The 19,918-nt window shown below is 32.2% G+C and overlaps 1 protein-coding gene across 1 annotated transcript in view; it reads right to left on the bottom strand.

Moving 5' to 3' along the window:
- Positions 1-19,918, bottom strand: part of ZEB1 (zinc finger E-box binding homeobox 1) — a 51,054-nt gene that overhangs the window by 18,022 nt on the left and 13,114 nt on the right. Inside the window, exons 2-4 of the mRNA XM_039839746.1 lie at positions 12,831-12,890; positions 6,162-6,323; positions 291-493 (exon numbers count right to left, since the gene is read on the bottom strand). Of these exons, the coding sequence (XP_039695680.1) occupies positions 291-320 (30 nt within the window). The 5' untranslated portion in view covers positions 321-493; positions 6,162-6,323; positions 12,831-12,890. The remainder of the gene's footprint in view (positions 1-290; positions 494-6,161; positions 6,324-12,830; positions 12,891-19,918) is intronic.

Here is a 19,918-nt window from a genome sequence, read left to right as displayed (position 1 = left end):
TAAACTTAAGAGAAATATTTGTTATAGTATAAGAAAAATAATTAAATTGTGATGAGATTTTATCTGAAAAAGAAAAAAGTTACCTCTAAAATAATGTTCACATGTGCTTTTTAACTCAGAAATGACCAGATAATTCAAATAATCATCTTCATTTTTATAAGGCTGCAGATAAGACATTGTCGAGTATATCTTTTTAATTTTTATGTATATTAAAACTCTTGCCTCCTTCTATGGAGGGGAGAATTCTCAAGATTTGGCAAGCTAGTGAATCTCAGCCATTTCACACTTACTTGATCTCGTCCTGATTTATGTGATGTCATGTGACGTTCAAGCTGAGTTCTGTATGCAAAGGTGTAACTGCACAGGGAGCAACTAAAGTTATCTTCATTCTTTTCATGGCGATACTTAATGTGTTCTTTCAGAGAGGTAAAGCGTTTATATCCTCTATCACAATACGGGCAGGTGAGCAACTGGGAAAATGCATCTGGTGTTCCTGTAAAAGAAAAATCATATATGTTAAATTTAAAACATTTAAAAAATATTATTAAAGCTACCACTGAGTCCCTATGCTATGTGCCAGATACTATGTTACCCAGTTTATATTTGATCCTCAAAATAATACAGTGATACTTGTCTCTATTTTATAAAAGAAAAAAAGCAAGGCTTAGAAAGTTTAAATAACTTAAAAGTCACACAGCCAGTAAATGATGAAGTCAGGATTCAAGTGTGTGCTATCTGACTTTAAAGTTCCATATTTTTTTCACTAAACCCTAATTCTTTCCTTCTTTTTCCTTTAATTAGACAAAGAAAATGGAAGTAAAATTAGAATGTAGATTACATTTGTAAATGTATACATATTAAATAGGCTTGTATACTATAACAAAATCTTTCCATACATAATAATGTCATTATTTATTTAATGTTCATTCTTTTAAATTTGAAAATGACACCATAGTGTTAGTGTCACCAGAGACTACGCAGCACATAGTTAGATATGTTTCCAAGACTCTGTGGCAGTTAGGTGGCCATATGACTGAATTCAGACCAAAAGAATGTATATTGGGGGAAAGGAGTAATGGGAGCCAGATCTAGACTTGGTTCATAAAGACCTCTCATGCTTGATGATTCATATTCTTCTGCCTACTGAAACACACTGACAAATTTTCTGTAAAGTTTTATATGGATGAATATAGGATAGCTTTAAGAAAATAAAGGCATTATGGATAAATCAGAGTTCACTGAATGAACTATATTTTTATATTTTAAACCATCTAAATCTGACAACCCTAAAATGTATTACTGCTTTGCCAATAATGTTATTTAACTAAGAGTAGTTTTCCATATTTATTTCTTTAGAGGAATAAGTTCCTAAGTGACATCTAATTGTAAATACCATCTCTACCTTTACTTTGAATTTCTTATAGAAAAACAGACCACCAGAGAAAATTTCATAACAATCTCCAAATGCTTCAGAAACACATATTACCTTTATTGGAATTCAAGTTTATGTAAATTAAATGTCTGCTCAAGGACCAGACTGCAAATAACAGATTTAGCACCTGGCTCTACATAGCTAAATATGCTGAAATATAAATCAAATATATAACTATGAATATTTTATTCAAAATATGAAAAATCAAACAACCAAAACCCCCAAAGTTTAGGATGGCATCTTTGGTTAGCAAGGCAACCGGAACCAGAGAGTGTTCTGTTGGTGATGACTCTAACATGACCCATTTCTTTGGGGGACTAGATTAGCCACATAAGGAAATTTCTTTGGAAATCATGTTATTTTATCTAGTATGTTTTCTTATTTGTACAAGCAAGTGGGAAATCAACATTTAGGACATTTTCCTCGCCGGACTGCCTAATCTAACCCGTTGAGTTTAGCTGACTACAATGACAAAAGTCAAGAGTTGCCACAGTGTGGGGATACTGTTATCAGGATACAAGACTGAAAAGTTAAGTAGACACAGGGAATCAAATGTGAAATTCACCATCGCAACTGTTCTTTATTGGCACCATAATCACATTATGATTTCTATTACACAAGCTGCTTATACTCCACAGCGTTATAGAGCTGTCTGCTTTCATTATTTTCTATTTTCTTCTTTGCCTTTAAGAAAATCCTAATAATTTTGTAAAATGACAAGTTGCTTATATTTTTAACAGCAAATTATTACATTCACAAATCAATACTGAATTTTCTCACACATATGAGATATGAATTTATTCTTTTAGGTCACTGGCATAAAACAAAATTAAGTCTGAATATCTGATATAATAAGCAAGTTATGGAATGTAAGTTTAAAAGTTAAGTGAAATTTTTTGTTTCTTTTTGAAAAATACTGAATTATTGGTTTTTAAAAAATCACTTTCTAGCAATAAAGGCTTGTCATGTAAAAAAAATGTTTCTTTTTAGAATTCTTATAAAAAATTCAGGTAGCAATTCAATACTACTAAAAAAAACTATCTGACCATTTTTTAAACTTTCTATAATTTATTTATCTATGACTGTGAATATAGTTATTAAATAAAAAAAATCTGTTATCTAATCTTCCTTTAGTAGGTAAAATAACATTTCAGACTGATAGCATTACTCGATGAAAAACCTTGATTTATTCTCCACTGATTCTGAATTTGTGATAATTCAACTTGCTGGAGTAGTTTGCCAATTCATGACATACGAAGTGCAGTGAGGGCATGTTTAATCTACTGAAACTTAAAAAAACTTAAGAGCTTCTGAAGATAGCCATTTTTTATATGTAAACAGATGCTGCTGGTATGATAGAATATATACTGTGAAATACTTTATTAGCAGTTAAATTACAATTTATATACCTGAAAGTATTGAATGCCTGAATTAAAAAGATATTCTATAATTCAAATGTTTTACTAATTCAGAATGGTTTAAGACCCCAATTTTTATGGGATTTTACTATGTTGGTTTGTAACAATAGACTTTATAAAGTTTAACTTTATTTGATCTATGCAATGGAACATTTCTTTAGCTTTCATTATTTTCTTTCACTGAAGCTTTTTGAAAGCCTTTTTGTTATATAAAATTACATACATACACACACATATGTATTTAAAAATATTCTATTTCCCTTTCATATTTATTGTAATCTACTGCTTCTACAGATGAAATGTTAACACATTTTCTTTAAGAGAAAAAATAACCAAGAAATGAAAATAAAAACAATAGGGCCTTACAGGATCACAACACCAATAACCACAGACTCTCCAAATATGCAAACAGATCATCAGAACACTAATCATCAAGCTGAAATGCAGTGTCCTCAGGGGAAATAATCTATAGTCTTCTTAAATGAGTTCTTTTGGCACACAGGAGGAAATAGTTCTAGAGTACACTACTTCTATTTCCTTTGTGCTGAGAAAATACTATCTATTCTGGAGTGAAACTTCTGTTTCTGCTGTTTTTCATAGCTGATTTCTGATTTAAAGGAGATATAGCTTTCTCTCTGCAATGGAATCTGTTTTCTATACTACCCTCAATTTCCTTTAAGAATTTGAAAGCTGATTAATGCATTAGCACCAAAAAAGTGGAAATACTTAGGTACAACTCTAACAAAATATGAGACTTATATGAGAAAAACTACAAAGCTGATGAAGAAAATCAAAGAACTAAATAAATGGAAAGATATTCCAAGTGCATGGATAAGATGACTCAATATTGTCAAGATGTCAGTTCTTCACAACTTGATCTATACATTCAATGCAATCACAATCAATACCCCAGTGAGGTATTTTATAGATACTGACAAAAATTATAAAGTATATATGGATAGGCAAAAGGCCCAGAATAGCCAACATGATACTGAAGGAGAAGAACAAAGTCCTAAGACTTATGTTACCAAACTTCAAGACTTACTATAAAGCTACAGTAATAAAAAAAAAGTGTGGTATTGGCAAGAGAACAGACAAATGGATCAATGGAAGAGAACAGAGAGTCCAGAAATAGAACCCCATAAATATAATCAGCTGATCTTTGACAAAGGCGCAACAGCAATACAAAGAGCAAAGACAGTCTGAACAAATGGTAATTGAATCAGACATCCTAATACAAATAAAAAAAATGAACCTAGACACAGACTTTACATCCTTCATAAAATTTAACTTAAAATGGATCACAGACCTAACTGCAAAATGCAAAACTATAAGACTCCTAGAAAGTAACAGGAGAAAACCTACAGGACCTTGGGTATGCTGATGCCTTTTTTGATACAACACCCAAGGCACAATTCATGAAAGAAATAATTAAGTTAGGTTTCATTAAAATTAAAACTTTTGCTCTGAGAAAGACAACATCAAGAGAATTAGAAGACAAGCCACTGAATAGGGAAAATATTTGCAAAAGACACGTGTGATAAAAGACTGTTACCCGAAATACATGAAGAACTCTTAAAACTCAACGACAAAAGTAATCAAATAGCTTCACTGAAAAACAAGTCAAAGACCTTAAAAGACAGCTCACCAAAGAAGATATATAGATGGCAAATAAGTATGAAAAGATGCTCCACATCATATGTCATTAGGGAAATGCAAATTAAAACCATAAGAAAAACACTACACACCTATTAGAATAAGCAAAATCCAGAACACCGACGACAAAATGCTGGCAAGAATGTGGAGCAGCAGGAGTTCTCATACACTGCTGGTAGGAATGCAAACTGTCATAGCTATTTTCGAAGACAATTTGTCAGTTTCTTACAAAACTAAACATACTCATAACATATGAGCCAGCAATTGTGCTTCTTGGTATTTACCAAAAAGGACTTACGACTTATGTCCACACAAACATCTGTACACAGATGTTTATAGCAGCTCTATTCATAACTGCCAAAAGTTAAAAGGCGTCCTTCAGTAGGTGAATAAATCAATAAACTGTGGTGCATCCAGACAATGGAATATTATTCAACTCTTAAAAGAAATGAGCTATCAAGCTATGGAAAGACACAGAGGGACCTTAAATGCATATTACTAAGTGAAAGAAGTCAATATGAAAAGGCTACATACTATATGATTCTAATTACAAGACATTCAGAAAAAGGCAAAACTATGGACACATAAAAAGATCGGTGGTTGTCAGGGGTGCGGGCAGAGCAGAGAAAGATGAATAGGCAGAACAAAGAGGATCCTTAGGGCAGTGAAACTACTCTGTATGATATAATGATGGATACATGTCATTATACATTTGTTTAAACCCGTAGAATGTACACCGCCAACAGTGAACCCTTAGGTAAACTACGAACTTTGAATGATTATGAAGAGTCGACATAGGTTCATCTTTGGTAAAAAATGTACCATTCTGGGGAGTCATGTTGATAATGGGGGAGGCCTATGCATATGTGGGGGGAGGGAGCTATATGGGAGCTCTTTGTACTTCCATCTCAATTTTGTCATAAATCTAAAACTGCTCTAAAAAAAGCCTTATAAAAGTTGATTATTTGAATACTAAGCTAAATCTAGCCATTAATCTGAGAACTCTGGAAAAATCAAACCAGATTTAAGATTTCAAAACTTGAAGTATAGCCTTAAACATTCCAAGTAAGTTCCCTGTATTTGATGAAGATCTTGCATAAAATCTCTCATAGAAATATAAAAAATGCTATTTTCATCTGTTTCTAGGGCATGGAAGGGAAGAATGACAGCCTTTTTCTTTTTAGGAGAGTATGAACACTTTATTATTGCATTTTGTCACTCTTTACACACTGGCTGTTCATATCAGAGTGAACTAAAGCAGATACAGAAAAGCCATTTGTCTCCAAATTAGTATATTCTGAACCAGACAACCATGTTTTACTTGCTAGAAGAATAGTGGGAAAGAATCGAGAAGCAGTAGGGTCATCCTAGTTCCCATTTCTACCATGTCCTACTGTGGTAGTGATTGGAAATCATGTCTAAGTACTGTTCTAGGCATTTCGCATGTAGTATTATTACCACTATATAAGTTAGATGTCACTAATATAACACCATACTGTTATCATGGACTACCCTCCATTAATTGAGATTACTCTCTACAGCTAACTGCAATAAATTTTGGTTTATAGTACTGGAGAGCAGGTTCCCGCAGTAGAGTAATGGAAACAGTAATCCTTTAAAGACGAACACAAAAAGAACTGTGAAGCTCCACTTACCATTTTCATCATGCCCACTGGCTTCTGGTGTGCCCTGCCTCTGGTCCTCTTCTGGTGCCTCGGGGTAAATGACAGCAGTGTCTTGTTGCTGCAGGAACTCTTCAACATTAGGATCATGGTTTTGTTCATTTTCTGCATCTGAGTCGCAGTCATCATCTTTTACTAAAAGAAATGCATACTTTATAAAAAGCAGTTTCATCACCTCATTGTTAAAGTTTTTCTAAATGAGAAATTGAGAGAATACATGATTGTTCTTAAATTTGTAGAAAATACTGAATATTAAAAATAAAAGCTACTCATTTTGTTATAATCTATTGTCATTTTAAAAAATAAATTTAAAGTATTATAAAGTCTTGAAATTTTCAAGATATTCTCTTTTAAGCTTCAGAGTTATATTTCTATTCTATTTTACTGATAAGATACAGAGAAGGTTAATATAGTTGGCTGAATCCTTAATTTCTCAATGAATGATAAAGCAAGGAAAAAAGGAAAAGAGAAAAGCTTAGTTCTCAATTCTTAGTTTTTCCAACCTACTGTATCATATTTAACTAGAGTTGTACCTTAAATGTGAACCATTCTCAATATAAACCACTCTAAAGTTCAGTTCAGGTATGATTTCTTAGAAAATAGCTTTAAGTTATCTATAGTTAGATTTCTAATGAGTCAAGAGCATCGAATTGCTAAAATTGCTTCTTATCTCCTCTAGTATTCACAGACAAACAAGACTATTCCTTCCTCTATTTCTGCCTCAATAGATGTTTAACTGTGGCACTAAGGCAGAGACATTTTTTTTCTTGAATTAGAAAGGTTCAAGAGGTAGCAGAATGTTTGCACTGTGAGAAGGTGGCCCAGAGCACTGCTGAGTTTCTGAAGCAGCATTTCTGTGCTAAGGTTTTCCTCCATTTCCCCCACTGGCTCCAGAAGAGAGAGTCTGCTCCATGCTAGTGGTAACTGTAATGGGTTAGGGTGGTTCTCAAGTGTCTCATGGCTGACTTTGTACACTTCAGCCTGAACTGTCAGTTCTAAATTTGTAAAACAGCACTTCTCAGTAGACTAAAATTGGGCAAAATTAAACTGATGATGTATGGGCATCTTTTTGTTCAACAGTTGTTAAAATAATGTTGCTAAATCTCTTGCAAAGTAGTAGTAATTGAACTCTAAGGGTGGTTGCTGTTTAAAATCTTCGAGCCAGTGACATAGTAATAATGGTGACCCATCATTTTTTCCCTCCTTTTTAATACAGCCAATAGCTATTAATTATTTAGCATTTGCTATACACTAAAAACTATATTATTTAGTTCATACTAGTGGTCACAAAATTTAGGTTACTAGATCCAGGGATAAGTGAAGACTCTTCAAGAAGTAAGCAGGTACTGGCCATTTTAAGTCCAGATCCTCTACATATGCTCTTTCTCAGAATCCTGAAGCTTCTTTTTACCCTCCCCTTCTCACAGTTTCATTTGCTCTAACTTCAAAGAAAAAAGAGAAAAAGGCATATTCCTCCACTGATCCAGTACATTAATATGGTGCACTGCCCTAGAGTGTAAAAGCTCCAGGCTGCCAAATGAAAAAAATTCAAAATACTAACTGGGGAAACCCTTCTTTAGTGATTAATCAAGGCAATAAAAAACAACTATAGGCCTTCCAGCCTTTCCTGTTTACAGGGATTTCTATCAGAGTAAAGCATGGCAATTGAAATGGGGATATTCTGGTTCTAGTTAGGAAGTTCTGAAATCAGCTAAGTAATAATATGGCCAGAGGGAGCGAGAGTTATTTCCCTTTAATGACCTCACCTGTTCCATTCTCTATTATAAAAAATTTATTGCTTTTCAGGAAGTTGGTGATAGCAAAGAACATTCTCAGGAATAATTCCTAGCACCTACCATTAGCTGGAACAATAGCATTCTTGAACAACTAAAGCAGTACAAGTCAGTGTCATTGAGTCTTTTCAAATTTTCAAGTTGAAACAGATGAAATGAATAAAATTTATATTTTGTGATTTCTTGTACATTCATGTAGATTTGATAAGATACTTAAAATATTTTATCAAATTATAAAATATTTATTTCAATTAAACAGTCTCCACTTATAAAATGTTTACATTTTCAATATCCTAGTAAATAAATAAATGAATAAATATATAAGTAAATATACATACAGTAACATACCCACATGCATATACATATGCTGGAATGATAAGTTTTTAAATAGTATACACTTTTCAGAATTATATAGTCTGGATTTTATAAATGAACCTTGCATCTTCAATAAGTTATAAGCTTACCTATACACTGACCAGTTCTAAATTTACTCATTTGGAGACAAAATTCTTATAATTAATGAAGTTCAGTTTATAACTAAATAATCTTAATCTCATTGAATAATCTATTTTTAAAAAGATACATTTATTTATACTTTATACATTCCTAATTATTTATAATTTGTATATTAACCATAAAGGAAATTCTAATAAAATTCTTCAAGATGTAAATTCAAACATTTATTTGAATTAAAAAAATAAAGAGATACTTTTACTGACAAAAAGTCTAATTTGGCTGATTGGTATAACAGTATTAACTTGCTATTCTAGTTAGGTTATTAGGTAGCAATTTGCCAGAAATTGAATGAACTAAGTTTGTAGTTCTAAGGTATTGATCAAAATACAGTTAGTTCATGTGGTAAAATTTAAAAAAAAATTATAAAAGTGTATTGGCAAAGTTACTAAAATTAACACTATTTCAATTTCCCCAACTATTTCTGAATATATTAACCAGGTGCCTCTAAGGGAGGGGGAAAGAATAATAAAAGCCCCAAATAGGTATCGGGTAAAGTCTTTTTGGTTTATGTTCCAGAAAATGAGAGAGTGAATAATTCTGAAGACTGGGAAACACATCTTTAGGTGCCTTTGAATTTTTGCTTTTGAGAAAATCGAAGGAGCATTTAATAGAATTGTCAGTTGACAGTACATTAAAGACATTTTTACAGGTAGATAACCATGACTCTGTGCATGAAGATGTGTAAAGAACTGACTATATCAGTTCAGTTATAACGAAAATGTATTTCATATTTTTATTTAGAAGAATAAGGTTATTTCAGTGCTAAACAAAAATCGAAACAGAATTCATGCTGTTTCGATTATATCAGTTATAACGAAAATGTATTTCATATTTTTATTTAGAAGAATAAGGTTATTTCAGTGCTAAACAAAAATCGAAACAGAATTCATGCTGAACACATTTTCTTCTAGAAATAAGTAACATGAAACTATTGATATATGAATTAACTGAAAAAGAACACTTCGGTTCCTTTACTTTCATTTCCAGCAACATTTTCTTTAATAATTATTTATTAAAATCTGTAGTGGATTTATGTTGTGATCAAACATGTGGTGCTAATAATTATATGATAAATCAATGTATAATTTAAAAAAATCTTATGAGCTTTGTGATTCCTGGATATTAAAGAGAAACTTAAATTTCAATTTATGTACATGGTTTTCTTGTAAAGAAATGACAGCTGCTCAAAAAGAAATATATATTCAAATAAGAAATATATACTATGTCAGTGTCAAATTCTATAGGCTAGGTAGACTGGAAATATGAGTTCAAGGAGTAAACACTATGACATAACATTCTGACTCTTGAAGAGTTTATTCATATTTTAAAAATGCATGAGAGTAGGTATTAAATTGCTATGGAGATCAGGATATTTGTGAGGCAGTCCATAATCAGTTTACATAATATAAAATCTGGAGGATAATAACTGTACCTCTTAGGACTGTTGTGAGGATTAAATTAATATAGTATATGCTTAGAACTGTAGCAGGCACATAGTTAGCGCTATGTAATAGTTATCTATTTTCCTCAAAGTAGTCCTGCAAGGTGAACATTATAATTTCTCAATTAAAATTTTTCCCAATAAAAAAAGTTTAGGGTCAGAAAAGTTAGATAATTTCTCCAAAATCACACAGTAAAAAAGTACTGCTATTAGAGCAGACAGTTTGGTATTAGGCATCTACTATCAGTCAAATTCTGGGCTCTTTCCAACTAAACTACTGTCTCCATAAACCTGCATTTACCAAGCCATTTTCAGGCACAGACTAGATGTAGTTTCATACATAAAAGTATTCAGAATTGCACAATGTGAAAAGGTCAATTATAAAGCAAAATTCTAGTCTTAAGACTGATAAACTTAAGAATTTAAATACTAAAGAGATGAGCAAATTTTCAGAAACTTATAATGATAATTTGGCTGGTTTTCATACCTAAAAACATTTTAGATATGATAAACTCAGAGCTGATTGTCAAATTATAGAATTATAGGACTATAATCATTTGCCAAAGTGTAGAATTATGTTATAATTACAAATTAGTCAGAACAATAACAGAGACAAACATATAATACAAAGACTAAAAGTTTTTACTTAGCTATTGATATTTTATTTCTAACAATAAAGTATCCTTATAGTTCCTCCTACCTTTATCCTCAATTTTTGAAGCTCTGTGTAACTATTAACTAAATGAAAAAGGGATGCTCAGAAGAAACAAAGGATGTTTGGGTAAAATTTTCACTCTCTGAATACTAAGCTGAAACTATAGTTCTCTTAACTTCATGAATTGCAAAAGGAAGTCAGCTACAGAAAGGATCTGACAAAGTTCTGAACAAATGATGGTGACCTTCGTACAATATTTTTGTTTACTGTGTCAGCATATTATTCTGCAGAAGTCAAGAAGGTAACAATAGCAAAAGCAAAACATAATTTTAAAGTTGAATTGCTCAAAAGTCTCTAATGTCTACTCCAACCTTCTTTACTTAGAATTGCACTTATCTGGGCTTTCTTAAATGTTTGCTTACTCCTAACATCCCATGGTGCAGGGAAAGAATGCAGCAGGAATCATCTTGTGGGTGGGAAGACCTTACAATTTCGCAGCAACTCTGGTTAATACAAGGTTACTGTACCTTCCAGATGTGATTTTTTTCTTTGGTAGGGGGAATTATGTATTACTCAGTACTTCGAAGTGAAAGAATCCATTCATTTTTTTGTAGTGAAGAACAAATTATAAGGTAAAATACTGTAAACTTGGAACTGTGAATGTCTTTTTAAAATTGTATTTTGCCTAAAAGAGCAAACAATTTTAACTCTGGTAATATAAGTAATCAAGGTTAAAAAAAAAACACCCAAAAACATTAGGTTATACAGTAATAAATAGCAGTCTTTTGTGTTCATTAACACTATTTTACTAATAACAAACATCCAGTTTAAATATTTTATATAATGTGTAAGTTAGCATGACAAATATTTGATAACAAGCATACCTAAATATTTAGGTAAGTTAAACACAACCAAGTTAAAGGCAGAATATAAAATCTTAGGCTGCAGGTACCATAAATTATCACATATTTCATTATTATTTAATTTGGAATGCACCTTTAGTAAACTTTTACTCTTTGTTTTACGGAACTGACTGACAAGTATGGGAGTGCTAATATTTATATTATAAAAATCTATTTTGACACATTACTATGAAACACACTCATCTTATAAGACTATATGGAATATTCCTAAAATGCACTGCAAAGAAAAAAATCTATGTGTTGAACAAAAGAGAAGAAAACACAGAAAATTTAATTAAGACTATATGATAGAAATATTTAATATAATTTAATTTATGGTTGTATATACAAAATACAATTATACTACTTTTAAGTGTAGTATTTTGAGGAAATATTTCAAAAATTTGGAATTCATTTTTGAAGTTTATATTCTAAGAGTTCTTTCATGACATGATAACTGCCTGGTATTATCATACATAAGATCTGAATTTAAGTTTTGCAGTTACTCTTTTGCTTCTTAAATCTGATCTGAATTCACTATAGAGCAACAGTCCCCAACCTTTTTGGTACCAGGGACCTGTGCTCCTCCGAGGATCTAATGCCTGACGATCTGAGGTGGAGCTGTGGCGGTGATGCTAACACTGGGGAGCGGCTGCAAATACAAATGGTTTGTTCCCTTGCCCGCTGCTCACCTCTTGATGTGTGGCCCAGTTCCTAACAGGACACAGACTGGTACTAGTCTCAGGAAGTATGTACTTTTAGTCACCCAGAAGCAAATTGCCTTGTTTACTGTAATTTGGCTTAATTTTGGTCTTCGCAGAAATCACAAGAAACATTTTTGATTCTCTTGTTTGCTGTGACATGTTCATTCATCTCATCAATATTCAGGATTCTCATTTGGTTTATAGATGATATAAATCTATGATATTTGCTTACTCTCTTCTGCTTTCTGTCTTATGGGCAATTTAATGCAGATCCTGGTAATAATGAAATTCAAAATACTTAGATTTTCATAACCTTGGTAAAAAATTTGATGGAGGTTAAAATCATCACTTGAACAGTTTTTTTGTTTTTAGATTATCTGTAGATTATACTTGCCCTCCTTACAGATGAATATCTGCTCTATAATACCAATCTGTAAGTTTAAAATTGTACATAATATGAACTTCTAACTTTTTATATAGTGCCCATATGCCTAGGTACTTAAACATTTGAGAGCAAGAAGATAAAAAAGGAAGAAACAGATCAAATTCAGTTGGACTCGCAAATGCAAAAACCAGTGACACGAAAGACTATTCAAAGACTACAGTCAGAAAGGAAATGGCAAAAGAGTACCTGCACATGCAGCTTCATCTGCCTGAGCTTCAGGCCCCAGGATTTCTTGTCCTTCCTTTCCTAAAATCAAAGAGCAAAGGATTAAAAGAGATCATTTGTCACAAACATTTTAAGCTTTAGAAATCTGATAACTTTTAGGTTGTATTTAATTTGGATTTTTTTCTTTTTATATATAGCAATGTGTCCTTGAAAAGTAAAGCTTTTTAAAGAAATTAAGCAGATAGTTTTACCAAATCTACAAAATAGTTTAAAGAAGCAAAATTAGTGAAGAGTCATATATAATTCTGAAATTATAAGCATACTGGGATGTTAGTATTTTTTTAGAAGAGGAGCTCTACCTATAGGTAGTAGGATTCCTTATTTTATTTCTCCCCCAAAGCATAGATTTCATGTTTTAGATGCTTTATAAACCTGTTTCCTTTAACCTTTATAACTATTTTACAAGTTTAAAAAAAGCAATACTGAAACTTGAGGCTTGAGGAGGTTAACTAACTTGCACAAGGACACACAGCATTAGGCGGGAGAAGTGGAATTCCAATGCGGATCTGGACGGCTCTAAAACCTCCTTTCACTATACTCTTCCTTGTCTAGCTAGAGTACCAGACGAGTAGAAAAAAGTGACCAAATTTCACTGTGCCCAGAGTAAATAATAATGATGGTACATTTCTAGGTGTCTATTATCCTCCTCTGACACCTATATATATATATTTGATTAGTTCTAAGTAAATCAAGTAGGCTGATTCCAGCATTGTATAAAGAATAAGATCTAAGTCACTGTGTATATTATTTTGGCAAACAGAAAGTGTGTTTTATATATTCGGGCACATTTTATTTATTATAATAATTTATTACATGTACATATATGAAAGATGTGAAGGAGTTAAAAACTTCTTTTTTAAAATCTAGTAGCAGAGTATATATTATAATTATGATTGGAATACTTACAAAGTCATACTAAAACATCATGTACTTATCTGCACCCCACTCAAATCCCACTGAATATATATCAGTCAAAAGTCTTGACTTAGATTGCCCCTAAGTTTGATAATTGAATTGAGAAACAGAGCACTAGTCAAGTAAAATCTTTGTTCACATTAAAGCATGTATTTCTTCATGTGCCTTAGAATATCAGATGGATTTATCTGGCAGATTGTCTTACTCATTAACTTTTATACTCATTAACTTTTATATTAGTTCTTAAAGATGATCACAATGCGAAAAATAGTTAAAATATGCACAAATCTCTTTAGATCAGCAAAAAGAAAGACACTATATAAAACAGATAACGATAAGATCAACTTCTGCTGAAGAATTCTCATTTTATATTTGCCATCAGCAAAATGGCAGTTTAAAAATCCCTGGTAAAGTGTTTCTAATACTGTAAGATAAGCACTAGTATTTACTAAGTGTCTGAAATTCTCTAATATCCTTTTCTCTCTCTCTCTAAAGCATCTACTTAAACTAAAATGATAGTAATATATTATTATTATATATCTATGCCCTCTATTTCTCCTTAAATGAAAATCAAAACAGCCAGAATTACTTCCTGTTGGAAGATAACACTGATATTCAAAAGGTTAAAATGGTATTTTGGACATTATTAATTTTTCTACTTAGTTATTAGTGTAGCTAATTTTGGCATTGTCTGCAATACAATTACTTATTCACTTCATTTCCATTGGAAAAATCTAGGTTCCTTAGATGAGCATTTAACATACTTCAGAATCTGGTCCCAGACTTTAAAAACACAATTTAAAAACTAGAAGTCTCCATTCTTTCCCTCATTATTGGGGCTAGAAGTTTGGTTCAATAACTAAAGCCATGTTGACTAATGAAAACAGGAAGATCCTAATGCTGGCCTGTAATGTGAACACACTTCTTGCACTGCTGGGTGTTGTCCAGGAACAGGCTCTTTCCTGCTTCATCCCCAGATTGGCATGAGGGTGTACTGAACAGGGGCTCTTCTAAATATTTTTCAAGCTGCATTCTCCCTCATATGTTTTGATCTTCTAGTTTAGGAAATACAATAAAAGTAGTAGAGTTTACTTGTACGTAAGATTTTCTCTCCTGTAAGACTTAATGTCAACACATTACGAATGACTAATCTATATGCAATTTAGAAAGGAAAACTAGAATGTTCCTAAGGTTTTGCTTTTAGTCTCAATTCCAAAACAAATAAGTAAATGAGAAAACTCCTGAGTAACAAGATCTTCCCCCCCGCCAAATAATGAAAAATATAGCTGAAAAATAAGCCATGAAATACTACCCAGCAATAAAAAGGAACGAACCATTCATAAATGCAACAATTTAGATAAATCTTCAAAAAATGGTGGAAAGTGAAAAAAGCCAATTCAAAAGTCATACATACTGTATGATTCCATTTATCTAACATCCTTGAAATGACAAAATTATAAAAATGGAGAACAGATTAGTGGTTGCTAAGGGTTAGGAATGGGGCAGAGGGAAGGGAAAGAGAGAGTGGATATATAAAAGGCAACTAGGGAGCCCTATGGTGGTAGAATTTTTCTGTATTTGCCTATATCAATGTTAATATTCTGGCTGTACTATTTTTGCAAGTTTTTACCACTGGGGGAAACTGGGTAAAAGATACATAGGATCTCTGTATTATTTGTGAATCCAAAACTCTTTATGAATTATTTGTGAATCTATATTTATCTCCAAGTTGAAAGTTTAATTTTAAAAAGTCAAAGGCAAATGCCACAAATTTAGATCAAAAGAGGTAGCACTTGTTCAATTTGCCATAAGATGAAATTCCTAGTAAGTAAAAACAAGAATGGCAAATGTAATTCATTTTAATTAAAAATCCAGAAGACTTACTATCATTGGCAGGAGAGAACAGTTCAAAGTACAGGACTGATAAATTAGCACAGCACATGTTCTGAATTCTAAAACTTATAGTTTTGAAATTCGTATCTATGTGTTTTCTAACTATTTCTAACCATGTGTTTGTGGGAATATTTTATATCAGTCTCTAATAAGGCACAATGAGTGGCTAACAGAATCAGATTTTCTTCTCCTGTTTTCATCTCTTCCTCTAATGTACATCCATACGTAGCATTATACCGCCTTTAATACGCAATACACATTAATACCCACCTTTCCTCAAGTTCTTCCCTCTGCCTAGAATACCATTACCCTTTCCATCTGAATAACTTCTACTAATCTGGTTATTTAAAGTTCAGTTCACACTTCTTTCATTTTGATACTGCTTTCTGCTCTTCCCACCCTACTGTCCATGCTACAGAAATACTATCCAAAAAGCAAATGTCAATAGATTTCTGAATTCAAACATAAAGTGTTCAAACTTTAATTAGGGATGAAATGTTTATTTCACAGTATACTTTTTCAGAATGTTTCCAGAGAGCTTCATTTTTCCTTCTGTATGCTTTAGTCTCTACATAATATGCATGTAATTTTTAGTATAATTTTCCATCACAGTCAGAGTAAATATAATTCACAACCTCCATGAATACCTGTTAACTTAGAGAAAGGTAAAAAAATATACCTAAGGCCAGCTTTGGTTAAGATGGGTAAGTACAAACCACCCTTTGTGTCCTACAGCTAAAAAAGCCTGGGTAGAATTCACGGAGTTGCTATTGAAGTCTCTGAAAGTCAAATCATAGCAGGCAGACTGGGTAAGAAGACAAGACAAGAATTCAAAGTTCCACGGAACTGGAAGTGATTCTACCCATTCCAAGGCCTGGATCCAAAGCAGCCTAAAGGCAAGAAGTGGATGCTAGAAAATGGCAGACAGAGCTCTAGGAAAAACACTCTAGTTTAGGCTCAAGGAACAGGAAAGGGATCAAAGAAGGGAAAAATAGTCATTTTCCCCTCTATTCTCTTATGTTCCTGCCCCCAGGTCATCCCAAGGTAGTGGTAGAGACTACAGTGACAGCAAGGGTCTAAAGGTACCCCAAATTCCAGGAAAGGAAACCTTCTTATCCAATCGGAGGAGCAGTGGCCCCAAAAGGGTGGTACAAACTTCCACTGAGTTCTTTCTTGCCATCTTCTTGCAGCTTTTCTCCTACAGTCATAGTTACAGAAAGTAACTATGTGGCAAAGTACGGCAAATAAAGTCCCAGATTTTTGGACAGAAGACTGAAAAGGGGCATCCTAGGGAACTGAAAGTAGTTGGGAAATCATGGAAAGGGAGGGAAACAGGAAAGCAACCCAATAAAGTTATTTGTGAACTCCTGGATTCATGCCCAAACTTCTCACGTGTGGATCTGATCAGACTTTGAGAACTAAAGTATGGGATATGACCACTACACGCAAAAAGTTGGTTGGAACTTACAGACTCTTTTGAGACCAAGAGTCTCAAAGATAATATTTGAAATGTTCAGATACAATCCAAAAGTACTAGGCATGTGAAGAACCAGGAAAATCTCAACTTCTATAGAAAGAGGTACAGCTGAGAATGGACAGATGTTGAAATTATGAAACAAAGATGTTAAGCCAGCTATTAAAAAAGTGCTCCAAGAAGAGTGAACATGCTTGAAAAGAATGGAAAGAGAGTTTCTGCAAATTTTCATTAGCAAATGGAAGCTATAAATTAGAACAAGGTAACTTTAGAACTAATAATAAAGTAATAAAATTTTTTAAATCACTGAATGGGCTCAATAGCAAATGGAGATGAAAGAGGAAAGATCAGTGAACTTGATGATAGATCAATGGAAAATACCCAATTTCAACAAGAAAGTAAAATGATTAAAAAAACAGTCTCGGAGATGTGTGGGACAATAATAAAATATCTAACACTCATGTGATTGGAGTCCAAGAAAGACATAAACCAACAGATTCAAGAAGTTAATTGAATCTCAAACAGGATAAAGCCCCCCAAATCCAGGCCCAAACTGTCAATCAAACTCCTAAAATTAAAGTTTAAAAAAAAATCTTTAAAAGTGCCAGAGAAAATGGCACTTATTCCCATAACTGTAAGGGAATAATGATTTAAAAGATTTATCATTAAATCGAGGATTACATAAGGAAGTGGAACATTTTTAAAGTGCTAAAAAAAGAAAGCTGTCAACTCCAAATTCTATACCCAATGCAAATATACTATACTTCAGAAACAAAGGTAAATAAAGACATTCTCAGATGAAGGAAAACTAATGGAGTTCACTGCTAGCAGACCTGATCTAAAAGAACTACTAAAGGAAGATCTTCAAAAAGAAGGGGAAATTATATTAGAGGGAAACTTAAAATGTCAGGAATGAAAGAAAACAAGATAAATGATGTAGTACATATGACAACTACAACATGAAGGAGGGAAGGGTAATGGGACCCATATGGGGGTAAGGTTTCCATATTTCACCTGGAGTGGTTAAACATTAATTCTAAGTAGACTGTGAAAAGTTATGTGTACTCTAATCTATAGAGCAATTACTAAAAAATCTGTGTAAACATAGTCAAAATGAAATAAATAAATGAAAACAGAAAACTAAAAGATATTCAAATGATCCAAAAGGGGCAGTTAATGAGATACAAAAGAATGAAAAAACAGGAAACAAAATAAATACTATATAATGGTAAACCTAAATACAAACATCAAAAGTTACATTAATTGTAAATAGTCTAAATAGGCCAATGAAAGGTCAGATTATCAGAATAGATTTAAAAAACCAAGCTCCATCTAAATAAATAGCTCTCTACAAAAAAGTTATTTCATATCTAATGATATGATAAAAGTAAAAGGATGGAAAAAGACATACCAAGGAAATAATTAAAAGAAAGACAGGTGACTATTTTAATATCAAAGTAAACTTTGGAGCTAAGAAAATCACCAGAGTTATAGAGAAACATTATATAATAAGGTCAATTCACCAAGAAGACAAAACAATCTTAAACGTTTATTCTGTCAGTCTCATATTTTGAAGTTCTGTTGCTAGACAGAACTTCAAAATATGAGACTGACAGAATAGAAAGTAGCAGCAAGTCCATGATTGTAATTGGAGACTTCAATACTTCTTTCACATTAATTGACAGAACAAGCAAACAAAATCAGCAAGCATACAGAACTAGGCAACATTAACAACTACTATAACCTACTGACATTTATGGAACATCCCACCCAACAATCAAAGAATACACATTCTTTGCAAATGTATATAGTACATTCATAAAGGCAGACTATATCTAGGATCATACAACAAACTTTAATCAACTTAAAATGAATGAAATCATACAAAGTGTGTTCTCTCACTATAAATTGAAACTAGATCCTAATAATAGAAAGGTTAGAAAATGTTCACTATGGAAATTATCACACTTCTAAAAAAATCCATGGGTCAAAGATGAAAATGAAAAACAACATTATCAGAATTTGTGTGGATCTGACCACAGACTTTGAGAACTGAAATATGGGATATGAAAAAGAAAAGCAAACCAAACCAAGAGCAAACAGAAGAAAAACAATAAAAAGCAGAAATCAATAAAATTGAAAATAGAGAAAAAATGAAACAAAAGGCTGATTCTTTGAAAAGATCAATAAAATTGATAAATGTTCAGTAAGACTGACCAAAAAAGGAAGCCACAAATTACTAATACTAGGAATGAAAAGGGAGTATTACTACAGAGCCAGCAGATATTAAAATAATAAAGACTATGAGTTCAAGTAGTAAACATTATAATATACATTTCTGACTCTTAAAGAAAAACTTTTCTTATTTTAAAAAAAACCTGATAGTAGTTTTTAAAGTGCTATAAATTTCATATATGAATTATGTTAAAAATGTCAATGTTTTCAATATGCCAGAAATTAGTTTATAATTACTTACACTTAAAATGAAAAATTTTATATATCCATTAAGTAATTTGTGAGGCAGTTTACAAAATATAACTAGTTTACAAAATATAAATTTGGAGGATAACAACGGTACTAGGGTTGCTGTGAGAATTAAGTTAATTAATATAGTATGTGCTTAGTAACGTACCAGGTACATAGTAAGTGCTATGTAATTGTTAGCTATTTTCCTTAAAGTGTTCCTGTAAGGTGAACATCTCTAAACACATAAATTTGAAACGGAAACAACTAAAACTTATCCAAGATGAAATGGCTAACCTGAATA

Source organism: Pteropus medius, unplaced genomic scaffold (genome assembly GCF_902729225.1).
Source record: "Pteropus medius unplaced genomic scaffold, Ma_sr-lr_union100, whole genome shotgun sequence".
NCBI lineage: Eukaryota > Metazoa > Chordata > Mammalia > Chiroptera > Pteropodidae > Pteropus > Pteropus medius.
Note: the sequence above shows the minus strand (reverse complement) of the source record. Positions and strands in the feature narration are given on the sequence as shown.